Here is a 16,842-nt window from a genome sequence, read left to right as displayed (position 1 = left end):
TCTTGTGGGGAGGTTAATCTCTACACTAAAAACCATGCTACGGGCATTTTCAGACCAGTTTGAGACAGTGGGCAAATATTTGCCCCATCTGCTGTTTGCATGCAGAGAGGTACCCCAGAAATCCACAGGTTTTTCACCATTTGAGTTGCTGTATGGGCATAGGGTGAGGGGAGCTTTAGAGTTGACTCATGATGAGTGGGAGAATAAGTGTGAATCCCACCAGGAATCTGTTGTGGCATATCTGAGTCATAGGTTCCAAATCAGGGATGAATTTCCGGTTTCCCATCCAGTTGTCCAAGTTGCACTTGAATTGGATTCCAATTCAACTTGGACAACTGGATGGGAAACCAGAAATTCATCCCTAGTTTGGCACCTGTGACTCTGATGCAAACAGGTAACCTGTAAATGTTTCATCTTCCAGGCCCATACTTACACTTATCTTGAGGCCAGAGTGCAAGGTGAAAACTAGGACATCATTTTATTACTGTACTTTAGTTTAGTGATATTAATAGGCCTATGGTGCTTCATGCCTATAAGAGTCTTGATAATTACAGGATAAACAAATAGGGTAGTAGAGTATACATTTATGCTGAACACTGCTTTAATTGGTCAATAACGATTTGGGGCAATGACTCAGAAATTATAGGTGTTAGCACTGGAGCAGAAAAAAACTAAACATACAGTAGTCCTTTTTTATAGCCCTCCAAACCAGTTAAATAATAACGTGGGTGTTTTGTGCTACTATAGACAACTGTTTTCAGTAATGCTATGCTATGAATAAAGAGGACTTCAATGCCCCAAAAGCAGAATGTGGCAAATTAGTTCAAGGCAATGAAGGTATTAATATTATTATTATTATTATTATTATTATTATTATTATTATTATTATTATAGTAGTAGTTAATGAAGAACTTATTCTCAGATAGTTGATAACCCATGTAGGAAGGAGGGTATATTGGACATTATATGGATTAAGATTGATACTGTAGTTAACTGTTGTGACATTGAATGTGAACTGAATGGTTAAGTTAGGGTTAAAGTCATAATGCAAACCATGAGGCTTGCAATATTAAGTGGTCTGTTGACTCTTGATCTCTAGCCATGAAGTCTTTTAGAAAGATAGTACTGAAGAGATATTTGGTTTGTAATTACATATTAAGCTTATATCAGCTAGAGGTCAGTTCATTTCCACCACTTTACAACTAATTCTAGTCCAGACTGATATTTGATTTCCAGTTTGAGTGATAAAGAGATGACTTTCACTGATGCCGTATCAGCATATTAGAGGTGGTTGCATTCAGGTCCTTAGTGGAGAAGTGGCTTGGTACTATCTGTAGACAAGTACTAAAAAAGCTGCCCATAATAACCACCCAGGCATATCCTAATGTTCCCTTGCCAGTTTTGGGTGAAGAAAAGGCCACAAATTATACCCGAAAATGATCAACTGACCAGTGTATTTACACACAGAGTAAACATTTAAAGTAATAGAAGTTTGCATCTTGTTAAGACAGGTAAGCTACATCAACTGACCAGTGTATTTACACACACAGTAAACACATTTAAAGTAATAGAAGAAGTTTGCATCTTGTTAAGACAGGTAAGCTACATCAACTGACCAGTGTATTTACACACACAGTAAACACATTTAAAGTAATAGAAAAAGTTTGCATCTTGTTAAGACAGGTAAGCTGCATCAACTGACCAATGTATTTAAACACACAGTAAACACATTTAAAGTAATAGAAGAAGTCTGCATCTTGTTAAGACAGGTAAGCTATATCAACTGACCAGTGTATTTACACACACAGTAAACACATTTAAAGTAATAGAAGAAGTCTGCATCTTGTTAAGAGAGGTAAGCTACTTCAACTGACCAGTGTATTTACACACACAGTAAACACATTTAAAGTAATAGAAGAAGTCTGCATCTTGTTAAGACAGGTAAGCTGCATCAACTGACCAATGTATTTACACACACAGTAAACACATTTAAAGTAATAGAAGAAGTCTGCATCTTGTTAAGACAGGTAAACTGCTCACCTTTTCTCTCTTTTACCTGCTTAATGTAATTTCTGATCTAGTAAGTTTGCATGTGTGGTGGATCTGCCATAGTTATTAAAGACTTTGCATTAATATTCTAGCAAACCGTAGAGCAGAATTTAATTCATTTCTATCTACATTTTAGCTTTTTACAATATGAAGTATTAACAATTCATATGCCTATCCCATGCTTTATTTCCTAGGTTATATCATATTTTAGTTCCCACTGAAAAGTGGTAGTATCAATACTAGGTCTTATAGATTCAGTAGGGGTGGAAATTAGACACTGATCAACTGGCAAGTATACTAACATCAAGATTTTAAAGTAGATATGAAATGGAGCAGGAGCTGGTGTAATATCTGGAGTACAAGTATAACGTGATGTATCAGTAAGTAGTCTGGCAGAAGAGATGGCACTAGCTCCAAATGTTCAATCTCATGAAGTCCTAGGCAGAGGGCGTTATAATGGTCAGGGCAGGATAAGACCAGAGCACAAACTACTATCGAGACATCAGTTTGAAGAATAAGGTACTTAATCTTGGAAGTATTTCATATATAGAAACATGAAGTTTTAAACACAGCTGTCACTTAGTCTCTGAGTATCAGCTGGTTGTCCAGAATCACACTTAAGTCGCCTACCTTTATGCGCAAGTCAAGCTGGTTTCAAGCCTAGAACCTACAGCTCTAGATGATTAAGCATTAACTATTAATGGATGATGTCCAAGTCATTAGCAAGGGAATACACATTTATCATATTTTCTTGTGGAAAGGAGAGGTAAAGTTGGATGTCGACAGAATGGCAATGGTATGCTAGGCCTATCCTCCTAATTGGATCTCCTAGTAAAAACATAAACACTAAGAAAAGTGAATGGCCCAAGATCAAACTTCATGGTACTCCACAGTAGAGACGATAAATGGTAGAAAATTTTAAACCTAAAACCATGCTGTAGCTGTGACCAGAGAGATAGAAAGTAAAGCCCTCAAAGATAATACATAAGACACCATAGTAGATTGTATGACTTCCTTCTCAAAATCATAAAGCATAAACTGGACATTAATGTGACCTCACACTTCTGTGCGACATCTTTTATCATAATGTACGTTACTGCATGGACCACCTTGTTGTATTGTATCATCAAGCTGTATACGAGGGGAAACACACTGCTACATGATGTGATTTCAGTGGTCCAATGTAATGTGCATAGCATACGACAAAAACATAGGTAGGGAAGCCCCCATCAGCAATCAACTGCAAGTTTCACAGAATCACCATGTTCATGTTTGTCATAAGTAGCAGGATGACAGTGTTAGTGTTAACCTTCCTCTTCATTATGGAGACACATATGTGCGGGTGCTGTCAGCATGGAAATCCATTCGTTCTGCAGGTGTCTGATGCTGTTGCCACCCTGGCTCTTTGTTATGCACGTGTGATGGACTGTCATGGGGTTGCTCAGTAGGTTATAACCTGCACAATGTCACTATCCTTCTTTTCCAGTACTTTTTCTAGTGTGGCTAGATGCATCAACGCAGTGAACAGCACTCTTTAGCCTCATTTCATAGGATTGCCTTGGTAAAATTACATCCAGTGCATGCTGGTGGCATTTTGTCTTTAATAGCTCTTCATCATCAGGATGGGCCAAGTGATTGCCTTGCCTCTGCACACTGTGTACATTTTCTGTATGCATGATGGGTATTTCCCGTTGGTAGTGGTCCATTCCAAACAGTACAGCCAACTCTCTGTGTACAGCTTCCCGTTCTCCTTCTGGCTGGATACACAGGAATATATGCTGCCTACCTGTCTAGGCACATGATCCCAGAGGTCCTTGCTGCTAAATACTGCACTGGTTTATGGGTGTTCATTATGCATGGCAACAGCTTGGTCCTCATTTCCCAGGAGCTTTGAATCTGCAGTTTAAAGTTGGTAGGATACCATTATATTCTTCCAGTTTAGAATGCTACTTAGGAATTGTCACAAGCTGCATGTTCAGTTGGTCAGCCACATATGCTTTTTATATATTCAGTTATACATTACTTCTAAAGGCTAACTGTAAAACACAGCAGTTTATACTCGGTGCAATGTAATATTACTGGAAAGCAAGATAATGGAAGGAATATACAGTGAGAGGGAAGTAGCACCAAGCAAGAAAAAAAATAGAAATTGTAATAATCATAACCTATTACTGTTTAAAAGTGGAGCATGGTCTGTATCATAAGTCATATAAAAAGGGATTAAAGGAGATTAATTTATACAGACTTAATGAAATAAGCCAGATGAGGAAAATATAACTGAAAATACATTTTTTATTTATCCTTTGTTGACCGGGTTACTCCCACTAGGCTAGTAGCCTCTTTTCAAGGGAGACTTGAGGTAGTATTTATACAACAAAGGGGCATCAGAGAACTGCCCCCAAATCTTTTCAATAGGTGCTGAGGGATCTTTTACATCCACCTGAGCCATCAACTCAGGCAGAGGGGCCTCAGTTTAGCATCTCATCTGAAGGATGACATTCTTAGGTTTACATTACCCTGTTATACTGTGCTGCAATGTCAGCAATCCAGCTACCTTGCGTGAGAACAAAACCCACAGCCTTCTGGACCAAGGGAAAGTGTGCTATTTGTTGCAGCACTAACATCAATTAATATAACAAACACTTTTTCACAAGAGCAGTGAAAGGACAAAGGCCTACATTTTAAAGACATAAGATAGTTGACACTGAGGCTGGGGTATTTATTATTTCACCAAAAGAGTAATGGCTGATTAAAAAAAATCTCCTTGAAGATGAAACTGGGTCAAGACCCATGACATAATTCAAAAAAGTGCATATGGCCATGCTTTTGAGAACTGGGGTTGGGGAAGGGCAGGGGTTGCCAACGTTTGGTTAGATAATTAGGACCTGCAGTGTAGTACGTAAATAATCAGCATATGGGAACAGGCTAGTCATTCGTTCCCTACCTGATCTCTGTATATATTGTCCAGTGCCTCCTCCTTTACTTAGAAGATGGTTAGTATTAATATCAAAGATGTCCACCCTGCATCACTTATCATTCAATGTTATGGTACTGATTGTCATAAAAAAAAACAGAATGAAGATTGCTGTGTGCAGGTGAGAAAGATGACCTCAATTCCTCAGTTATCTGCCAATGCTTCAGCTCTGTCACACTTAGGAATTCCTCTCTCTCTCTCTCACACTCTTGGTCATGTAGACTAGATGTTATAGTTTTACAACCATGGCTGACTACCTTAACCTTTAAACTACTCTGATCATCACAGTTTTTCTACTTTCATTTTGTTTAACTAAGTGAACATTATAAAAAAAAAACATGCTGAAAATACCACCTAAAGAACAGCCTTGTAAATTCATACTAATCAAACATGGCCCCTGTACATTCATGCTAATCACCGTACCTCTTGTCATTTGCATATGGTGCTTTTCCTCCTAGCATTTCCCAGAATTCTACAGGCTCCTGGCCCTCAAATATGGTTTCTAAATTGCCTCTGGAAATACTTGCAGCTACTTGTTTAGCCATTTCACGTTCGTCTCCACTGGAACCCTGGAATAAAACAAAACAAACAACAAAACAAGAATAACTTTAGGAAGCAGGGTCAGTATCTACTTGTGCACACCAGTTAGCATGCAGTTGCCTGGGTAACCATTACCATTTCTGCCCATCTGTATAAGTAAATGGGTAGATGTTTTCTCCGCACTCATAAATATAATCAGTCATTTGAAACTGAAGAAATGCTTACATTCTTTTGCCTGTGTGTCATGCATTTTCTGTAAAGGAAAGAATTATAAGCTACATGTGGATATTTAAAAATAAAGCTTAAGGCCATATGACAGAGCATTTTTATGTAAGAAAACAGTATTTGCACAAATCAGCCTCAAATATATTTAACACTTTTGTTTTTTTTGCAGAACGTTTTAGAGAGGTAGTTAGAATAATTATATCCGGGTATTACTGCTCTTTCATCTATGATCTTGCTGCAGTTTGTAGCTTCCCACCGGATGTGTTGAGGCAGAAGAAGCACTCTTGTGGTTTCCAAATATGCACTCTACAACATTCCATGTTTCTGCACAGAGAGCGTTGTGTGCCATCTCTGCCATACGCATGGCTTCAAGGCATATCAAGCATCACTTGTAGCAAAGAAGTCACACCTTTATGGTGGCCTTCTTTCTGTTTGTCTGGTAAGTCTGTATAATGCAGCCACACTCAGGACCACGCAAGTGAGACAAGGTGCCCGGACTGAATCAATATATACCAACACAAAATAGTCCAGCACTAAGGAGATGCTCAGAATAGATAATTCTTCATTGTAGCTACCCAAAACGAGCAAACCAGTTTCAGCAATAATAAAGCCTTCTTCAGTGCATTGAATTCAAGGTATTGTAAACTCTCTGGTACCGTGCTTGTGGCACCATCTTTATCTTTATTACAGAAAGGATTAAACTTTATTCCCTATGCAGCAGATGACATTGTTGTTGCACTTACTGACTTAAAACAATTTGTGAGAACTGTAAATTTAAAAATATTGTTTAAAGAGAAGGAGCACTTTTATACCTTTGAGCATACCTGTTTTAACAGCCTTTCATGATGTATGTGAGGTAGATTTAAGAAAGTTTTATGCAACTAGACATGTACATAAGAAATTTAATTTAACGTATGAAGAATCCTTAGCCTTGAAAGTATTGGCTAAGGATAACAATATAGTTATAAAGCAGGCTGACAAAGGAGGCTTGGTGGTTATCATGGACCGCGTTAATTACATACGCTCCATGGAACTGCTAATGGGGGAAGGGAATACTTTTAAACGCATTACAATGTCTGATGTTAAAAGGTACATTAGTGAAGTAAATATGCTGATTTTTGAGTTACAACTATGTGGAGACATAGATTTGTCCCTATTTAATTACTTCACTGTACCATGTCCCATCACCCTGCAGTTATACGGACTCCCCAAAATACACAAATCACTGAAAAATCCGCCGATGAGACCTATAGTGTCCGGAAAGGGTTGGATAACTGAGCCTATTTCGGTATACTTACAAAGGAAATTAAACCGTTTTTTGCCTGATTGTCCTAATATTCTGAAGGATACAACTGATTTTATCTTGAAATTACGACAATGGTATGATACTTTAGGCACAGGAGCATTACAGTGCAATGATTATCTTTTTGTAACTTTGGATATAACTTCACTTTTTATGGCAATTCCCAATGAGGATGGTATACAAGCAATTAGGGAATTTCTGGTGCATAAGGGAACTATACCTGCTAAAGAAATAGAAACTTTATGTTCTTTGTTAGAAATTGTTTTGACTAGGAATTTTTTTTGTTTAATGATGAATTTTATCTTCAGCTATCTGAGGTGGCAATGGGCACATCGGTGGCTAATACGTACGCAAATTTAGTTCTGCATCAATGGGAGCAGAAATATGTCTGCAGTAATTTCAATGTGTTAAATCAGAATATTTGTCTGTATCAACGTTTTGTTGATGATTGTTTTGTTGTATGGAAAGGAACTAGCTTAGAATTATGTGAATATGTGGAGTATTTAAATAGTACTACCACCTTTTTGAACTTCAAGATGCAATATTCTGTTAGTAATGTCACATTCCTGGATTTAAATTTGGAAATTAAGGATGGTGCCATTGAAACCAGCATGCATAAGAAAGAAATACATGCTGAAAGATATTTGAATAGATGCAGTATGCATGCGCCCCATGTATTTAGAGGGGTTATGTTGGCACAATTTAGAAGGGCAAGTAAACAATACTGATGATTCTTTTTTTCTTCGACAATTGGAAGAAATGAAAACTAAATTTATGTCAAGTGGATATGACTATACACAAGTGTTAGAATTAAGCAATAAGGTCATATCAGAAAGGGGAATGACTGCTAAACCCATTTTTAAGGTGGGAATTGAAGACCATGGATCTACCGAAATCTGTAAACCTAATATGGAGAAAATTAGATATGTTATGACATTTAATGTGAGGTCACACTTCGTAAAACAAATTATAGAGAAGAACTGGCTAGTTTTAATGGCCTCTTCTGAAGTGAAGAATGTCATAGGGGATAGGCCCTATTTTTGCTACAGAAATTTGAAGAGTAAACTATGCTATAAAGATTTTACTTCCAAGTTAATACCATCAATAGCCACAAGAATAGGTATGTTTTGTTGTATGAGTTGCACATGTTGTTCTGATTTATTAGGCAAAGGAAGTGAAACTTCTGAACACCCCATTACCAAGGCAATATATAACTTTAAGCTGACAGCAAATTGTACCACTGTCAATGTGGTCTATCTAGCCACCTGTGTGTCATGTCCTTCCTTCTACGTGGGTAAAACCATGAGAAAATGGAAGGAGCGCATTATAGAACATACGTTGGACATACGTAGGCGAAATGAGAACAATGCATTATGTAAACGCATATTGTGTACAGATAATTTGCATAAATGTAAATTTAGGGTAATAAACATAGTTTATAAATCTATTAGGGAAGGTGATCTGAAGAATGTGCTTGAAATCAAAGAATATGAATGGATTTTACACCTGATGGCTGATCACCCACCTGGTTTAAACAGCGCTATATCACTAAAACCTATTCTAGTTAAACTACAACAAAACAAACTTTAATCTTCAAGTTTAATGAATTTTTAAGTTTTTTAGTAATTATATTTTTAATGTTGTTCTATCGCATGGTTGGCTGGCTGTAGTCATGTGATGGTTTTGTGTTCCTATTTAAAGTTTTAATAGTTGATGTAAATGTGTTTTAGTATTGAAGAAGGGCGTGGACCCGAAAGCTTTGCTTTTTTCGTTAAAGTTTTCTCCTGACGTTGGATACTGTTGCTGCTATTCCTTATTTTTACAGCAAGAACTTCATTTTATCATAATCTACATATGTTGTTATGATTGCTTATGGCCAATAAACAGGATACAGTCAATAAGAAATCAATACGTATTTGCCTGGTTTCATTTACTAGTTAGGGTAAATGTTTTAATCTGTACCTAGTTAGGGGAATGTTTTAATTTGTACTTGCTGAGAGGAAATGTTTTAATGTGTTTTAATGCTTTAATTTACACCTAGACAGGGTGAATGTTTACTTTGTTCTAGGTGATGGTGAATGTCTTAATGAGAGCCTAGTTTTAGTACATGTTTAATGTGAGCCTAATTGGAGGGAATGTTTTAATATGAGCCTAGTTAGGGCAAGTGCATTACCTCTTCTCATTATTCCTAACAATGAACTTACATTAGTATCTGTCACAACTTTCAGGTTGTAATTGACTGCTTTTTTGAAACTTACAGTCATCAACATGTGTACTTCACCATATTAACTACCTATTTACCAACATAGCCATCACCATACCTCTCAAACTCTTTACAGCATGAAATCTGGACAAAGCCAAAATTATTAGGGGCAAAGGCCTAAAATCAGGGACAGAGTTTGCTCTTTTAAACATAGAAATAACAGGTTTTTATTTAACGTGCATTTTCTGAAGGATATGAAGTCTAATACTGAAGTGTCTGTTATTATTTAATGACTTCAATCCTCAGTCACTTGACAGAAAAATACAAATTCTATGAATAACTCACCAAAAATATAAGGTGAAAGTGTGGACAGCTAAGAGGTATGGCCATCAGACTTCATTATTCCTTTATCTTTGCTACAGTTATTTTCACTGTTTTTGGTATCTGTATCTATGATGCCTCTGCCATACCATAGCTTGTATGAAGTCGAACTATGAAATCCAAACTGACGTACTTATGACATCATCCTTTTAAAACTGCAAGCTTCTAGTTCATCCTTTGCTCTTTCTTTCTAGGCTCCTGCAACTCCACATTGTCTCCACTGACTATCAACTTCAACTTTAGTTTTCCACACACATTTACATACCTTTATATAATGTAATGCATAATTTATATACATTGCTGCCATATTGAGTTTATTCTTTTCTAGAAGCTGCTCAGATGTTTTGTTTTTGCCTGCATTTCTACCTTGCTCTTGTCTTAATAAGACAGAACAAGTTTATATAGACTGATTAATCCAGAATTTCATCCTATACTTTGCACTTCTTCAGAATTTATTACTGTTTTTACTGCTGACTCTTATTTACTGTTTTGTATTTAATGTATTTGTACTCTGTTATCATTTATTTATTATTTATTTAACATTTGTTATCCAGGATAGTCCGACTGGACAGCAAGTGTCTGTTTTCAGCGGGGTCCTGGGGAGAAAAGCTCCATAAAATGCAGCAGAATAAAAACATACAAATTACATGAACATGAAATTACAATGTAGATGCAATAGAGATGAAAAAATGCAAAGCATAAAAATAGGATTACAAGTGGCTGGTAGCGGTGTTACAATAGATAAAAATATCAGTTTGCAGAATTGCCCAATCCTGGAATGGATGAACAGATAACATTTTGTACAATATATACAGTGAGCAACTTTTCAAAATATCAGTTTGCAACATTGCCCATTCCTGGAATGAATGACCAGATAACATAGTAGTCTTGACTTGGCAGAGCAAGTACTTGTGCTGTCCATATATATCCCTATAGCTAAATGCACCTATGTGGAGGTTCATTGCAGTTGCATAAATGGTTTGTGTGGAGAAATGATTTGAGGAGGCTCTTAAAACAGGATGTACATTTTTGAAGTCTGAGGTCAGGAGGGAGGGTGTTCCAAGTCTTAGAAATTTCAAGACCAAAGAGAGATTCCCCAGAGTTGTTTTTTGCATGAGATGGTTTCAATTAAGGCTTTGTTGTTGGAGGATAGTTGTCTATTAGAATTGTAGAAGTTAAGGCCAATCAGAGCAGGTTTTTTTTTCGGGATAGTACAGTATTTGGTGGGCTAGGTTGAGTTGATGGTACCTTAACAGGTTGGAGAATTCTAAGCAATGTAGGGTGTGGCAATGGTGGGAACGTGATTTGGCACTGGCAGCAAATCTAGTGATTTTGTTATAGCAGGTGGAAAGTTTATTCAAGTCAGTTTTATTTAGATTTGTTAGTGTGGGGGAAGCATATAGTAGTGTAGATAGGAGGTGGGTTCTGTCTATGGCAATATGAGATTCAGAGATTAGATACCTTTTACATCTGTAATGGGAGCCTAACTTTTTGTGGACTTTAGAAATGGTTATTGATATGTGTTTGTTAAATTGAGCTGCTGGTCCATGGTAAGTCCTAGGAGTTTGGCCTCTGAGACAGGCGTGATTTGGGTCTTGTTGGCAGAGAATATGGAGGAGAGGTTGCCGGCCTTGGTTGGATGGAACAGCATAAGTTGGATTTTCTTAGTGTTTAATATCAGTGGTGAGTTATTGAGCCAGTTCTCAATTTCAGTGAAGGCTAGCTGGGCTTTTTGTTGGAGATGTTGGATGTTGGATGCAGAGCATATGAGGGTTGTGTCATCAGCGTATTGGACTATATCGGCTTTTGTGGTTGCCAAGTGGAGTTGGTTGGTGAAGATATTAAAAATAAGGGGGCCAAGAATTGAACCTTGGGGTGCACCTAGAGTGACTGGGAATGGGGGAGACAGGGAGTTGAGCCATTTGACGGACTCATGGTGGTTGTCTAAGTAGCTCTTGAACCAGAGCAGAGTGGGAGTGTTAAAGTTGAGGTCAGAGAGGCAGGTTAAAAGTTTATTGTGAGAAACCATGTCAAATGCTTTGGATAAGTCTAGGAAGGTAGCTGAACTAGTTTTCCTTGGTTCCTGCAAGAGTTTATAGTGTTGGTGAATCTGAGTAGGACAGCGGACATGCTGTAGAATGGGCAGAAGCCATATTGGGTTGAAGAGAGAAGGTTGTTTGGGAGGAGGTGGGAGAGGATTTGGTAATGAATGCACCTTCCTAGAATCTTTGAGAGGGGTGAAAGAATTGCAATTGGATGATAACTAGAGAGGTCGGTAGAGGAGCCACATTTGTGGAGGGGAATGATGATTAAAGTTTTCCTCAAGGTTGGCACAGTGTATTCAGTAATGGATCTGTTAATTAGTAATGAAATAGTGTAGGGTATGGCTGTGGATATGAGTTGAAGGTATTCAGTGGGGAGGTTGTCAGTGGTGAGGGTGGTAGGTTTGAGTTTAGCTAAGAATTTTTGTATAGTGGATGTTTGTACTGACTTAAGTGAGAAGGAGATGGTGTTTTTTGGGGGGCTTTAGGGGGCTGTGAAATGGTGGGAGTAGAATCTTTTATGGGTTTGAGTACAGAAGAGGTGAAATAGTTGTTAAAGCTGCAGGCTATGTCTAAATCTGTGCCAGTTGTATTGGAGGGTGGTGTGGTGGATTTGCTGGGCTGAAGGATATTATTCACTGTTGCCCAGAATTTCTGAAGGTTAGTGTTATGTTTCTTTTCTAGGGAGATGTAGTAATTTTGTTTGTCCAGCTTTAACTGTATTTTAGCCTTATTACAAAGCTCAAGAAAGGCTTGCCTAGTTGTGGATGTTTTGTGAAGGCACCAGGTTTTCCAGGTGTTGTCCCTATTTTGGAGTAAGGCTCTTGTGGTTTTATGGAGCCAGGGGGTGGGGTTGCTATGTTCCTTAATTGTTTTGATGGGGGCTAGGTGGTTGAGGATGTTTAGAAATGTGGAGCTGAAGTATTCAGCTGCTGGGTGGGGTTGCTACATACCCTAATTGCTTTGATGGGGGCTAGGTGGTTGAGGATGTTTAGAAATGTGGAGTTAAAGTATTTCAACTGCTTTGTCTAGTGGATGGCTTTTGGTGGGAGACCAGTTACAATATTTTAAGGCTCTCAGGAAGTCCTGTTTGGGGAAGTTTTTGCAGAAGCAGGTTTGTAAGAGGGAGGGGGAGTTGTTGGATTTAAGTTTATGTCTAAGGATAAAAGTGGGGTTGTGGTTGCTGAGAGCATTGGCCAGCATGCCACATTGGTGGGCAGTATTGAGTTGGTTGGTGAGGATCCAGTCTAATGTGGATTCCCTTTTAGTGGCCTTGTCTATATGTGAGGGGGGAGTGTATGAGTTGGATGAAGTTATATAGACTGATATGTTAGGTGGGAGTGGAAGAGTGGATACAATGCCAGTCGATGTTAACATCACCTAATATGATGGTTTCCTGGGGAAGGGAGTGGGAGGCCCAGTGAAATATAGATTCTAGGATGTTTAGGTTATCACCTGTGAGTATATAGATGCCAAGTAAGTTAAGATGTTTGTGTTGGTTTAAGGTGAGTTTTGCAAATAAGGGACTAGATGACAAAAGCATGGTTGTAAAGATTCAAATGGGATTTTCTGATCAGCAAACAAACACTATTATTATTATTATTATTATTATTATTATTATTATTATTATTATTATTACCTTCCCACACCATAAGTAACATCCTGGCTGAGACTTGAGGAGGAAGCTGTCATTAGAGTTGAGTGATGATGCAAATGCAGGAACCTCAATAGCCTTTGTATTGGACTGATCTGTTCCATGAACCTGGAAGAGCCGCACTGGAGGTTCAGGTTCAACATTTCCTTTCCTTGATGTTCCACCCTTAACCAAAACACAAAAAGGAATTTTTGAGTTAGAGTATTGCTTATTATACTTGCTCTTCCACCTATGTATTAATTCAAGTTATTTACGGATGCAATGGTGTGCGCATGCGCACACACACACACACACACACACACACACACACACACACACACACACACACACACACACACACACACACACGCACATATACACGCACATATACACGCACGCACACACAAACACACACACTTGCATAGGTACACACATGCGCACACACATACACACACACACACACACGCATGGGTACACATGTGTGCACATATACATGTGCGCACGCGCACACACACACACACACACACACACACACACACACACACACACACACACACACATCCTTTAAGAAACATGAACATTTTACACAAAACAGTGATTCGATTCCCTTCCTCAGCCTTTCCTCCAACTAAAACTGACAGGCACATGCACACACACATTCTCACTAGTAATACCAAAATGTATCCCAGGACAACACAGGTTCTGCTGCTACCATGAATATCCAAAACTTGGCCATTAGAACTAACACCCACTTACCGTCACATAACCACAGTGTGCACAGAACAAATGAGCACTCAATGTTCCTTACTTCGACATTTCTGGAACTTGAACATGTGTGATTTTGACTAGAAAATATGGCAATGAACTTGGCAGATCCAACATAATTTCTAGTAGTCCAAGTATAACAAACAATACCAGAAAAAAATCTTAACTCAGTAATTATATTGCAGCCTGGAATGCATAGTGCCTTTGATTACCTTTCTGCTTGCTCTGCTAGTAAGTTAATTTTATGTTGTAAAGTCCAGTGTTGATATATACCATCTGTGAAAGTCACTTGTAGAGATATAAAATGCTCAGCCGGCTAACCATCTCGAGGGAATTCACAATGAATACATGGTCACTTTTTGCACTTGAGTGTAGGATGAAATAACGGAAGGCTGGCTAAGAATGGGAGATGGAAGAATTTTATATGGCCAATGGCCAATGGTTAACTATGCTCTGGGGTGGAAATTTTTTTATCTTTCCTTTTGCATCCTTTGTTGAAGGCTGTAGGCTGGCAACAAGCAGGTACTGGGGAGATGTAGTCAGATACCCACAATAGCAAGCACGTATGGAAATGTATATGCATCCCACATTAATGTGACTGCATGTGTTGTACCACTGGGTCCGCTGATAGGTAGTGGATTTATTAAAAAGTCACAGTGCTATAATATGATGGTCTTAATAAACATTCATCCCAAGTAGGAACAAATAAACTTGTGTGGCATGGACAATCTCCCCCAAGGGCTTTTATTCAGCAGGGGAGAAAAGTAAAAAAATTATTCCAAAAACCTCCATAGAAGACTATTCTTGTCTGAATACCCAAGCTGCCTGCAACAATGTAAACAGTCCTTGAGAATTCTATCACATTTATCCCTGGACAATACAGGTTATGCTGCTACCATGAATTTCCTGTTTGCTTATTTCAAATTCCATTGTTGATCTTTTATCAAGTGAAGTTACTGAAATGTACTTAACATCTCAATAGAGCATTTTGCAACACAGTTTTAAAAGGTCAGTATAATGAAGTTATTCTACTCAAACACTGAACAAATTATGTTATCTTCCATAGGCAGACACTTTCTGCTTCTGTACCATTGAGGATACCAACAGCCTAGCTCCCAAGTTTCTTCATAAGAACAAAAGACAAAATTTTTCTCACATGCCTATAAGGGCATCGCTATAGCAGAATGACATGAAAAAAGCACTTAATGGAGAAGTCAGAAGGTGACAGTTTCAAGCGAACATCACCAGCCAGAAATCTGCACAGAGCTTAAATGCTGCTACGGATGTGCTGCTCTACTCTCATACAGATGAGCCACCACCTCAGGGATATGACACTGTGAGTTATATAGCATGAGTGTCGATACAAAGTACTAACGGTTCTGCACATGCTCAAAATGAGTGGTGGTACAGTCATATAAGTGAACAACATGAAGACCTGCAAGGTTAACATCAGGGTCTGGGCAGAATTATAAGGGAGAAATGAGGCTTGGCACAAGCCAAGTTGTCCTGGGACATCCTCAAGGGGGTGTTAGGTTGATATTTATAGGAGTTCAGTGAGTTGGGGAGGTGAAAGGGTTAAACGGTGGGAGGGTGGATTGGAAGGAAATGAGATAAGGGTGGGAGGTGCTTAAGGGATTTAGATGAGTGTAGCTGGGTAAGTAATCACATTTTGGCATGAACTTGCTAAGGCAAAGTCATGTCCCAGATGACCTGTAGGTATTTCAGGAGGGAAGGTAGGCCTGTGGTTGATTGGTGGCTGGTGGTTTATATTTAATGATTTTTTTTTTTTTTTGCTTTATTGGTTGGTTTATTTGATGTGGTTAGAGCTTCTGCCTGGGTTTTGGCATGGCGGGATGGTGAGGTCATTTGGCAGTTGGTGTGTGTCAGGGTGCAGTTGTCATTGGGAGATTGGTTACTTTACTGCCTCATGGCCTGATTAGAGTCTGTAGTGGTCTTCCCTCTTGGATTTGTGTGTGGTTAGTTATTGTGGTGGATCTGGTGGAGGGGTGTTGAGTGATTGGGGTAGGGATATGCCCGATATGCAAAAAAAAAAAATTGAATAAATAAATAAATAAAGATAGTTTGAGAGGGATTAATTGTGTGTGGTGGTTGGGCTGTGTGAGGTGGTATGGCATCAAGGAAGCATTTTTGGGTGGTGGCACCATGAGGGGTCTTCTGCGTGGATGCGGTTGTGTGTGGTGATGGTGTTGGTTCATCTCCCAGCATTCCGGCGATTGGGAGCTGTGCGGTGGGCCGTGAATGCTTTTTTGCAGGCTGTGAGCTTGTTTGGACAATGGCTGTGTTCTCCTCATGCATGGTGGAGTTCTGGGTTGCTCTGCACAAGTCACAGAGCCAGTAGAATGTTGCAAAAAGGGAAATGATATCTGGTTGATCATGGATGGATCACAGAATTGCTGTGGAGTGGTGACACTTCACAGGTTGGGCTTTGGTCGATGTGTCTGTTTGATCAGTCTGCCAGCGTTATTAGAATTCATAATAACGGTTCTCTCACCTGCACCGGAATTCTCTTCCTCTGAGTGTCCCCGCAGTGCATAAGTCCTTTGATGTTCAGATACTAGAGAGAGGGGGGGACAAGGGTCCAAGCTCATTCAGGCACCTTCATGTCTTTGTTTGATTGCTGCTGGCTTGTGCTTCCATGGCCTCGCAACGTAAGATGATGTCAACTGGTTGGCTGGATCGTTGCCCCCGGGTGCTCGCTGTTTCAAG

General features: G+C 38.9%; 1 protein-coding gene across 1 annotated transcript in view; it reads right to left on the bottom strand.

Annotated features, from left to right (window-relative positions):
• The window catches only part of AVIL (advillin), a 456,785-nt gene that overhangs the window by 74,229 nt on the left and 365,714 nt on the right, over positions 1-16,842 (bottom strand). The window contains exons 14-15 of the mRNA XM_044083463.1: positions 13,357-13,536; positions 5,447-5,592 (exon numbers count right to left, since the gene is read on the bottom strand). Coding sequence (XP_043939398.1) covers positions 5,447-5,592; positions 13,357-13,536 — 326 coding nt within the window. The remainder of the gene's footprint in view (positions 1-5,446; positions 5,593-13,356; positions 13,537-16,842) is intronic.

The sequence above is a fragment of the Protopterus annectens genome, chromosome 9.part0, assembly GCF_019279795.1.
Source record: "Protopterus annectens isolate FY-2018-M chromosome 9.part0, PAN1.0, whole genome shotgun sequence".
Taxonomy (NCBI): domain Eukaryota; kingdom Metazoa; phylum Chordata; order Ceratodontiformes; family Protopteridae; genus Protopterus; species Protopterus annectens.
Note: the sequence above shows the minus strand (reverse complement) of the source record. Positions and strands in the feature narration are given on the sequence as shown.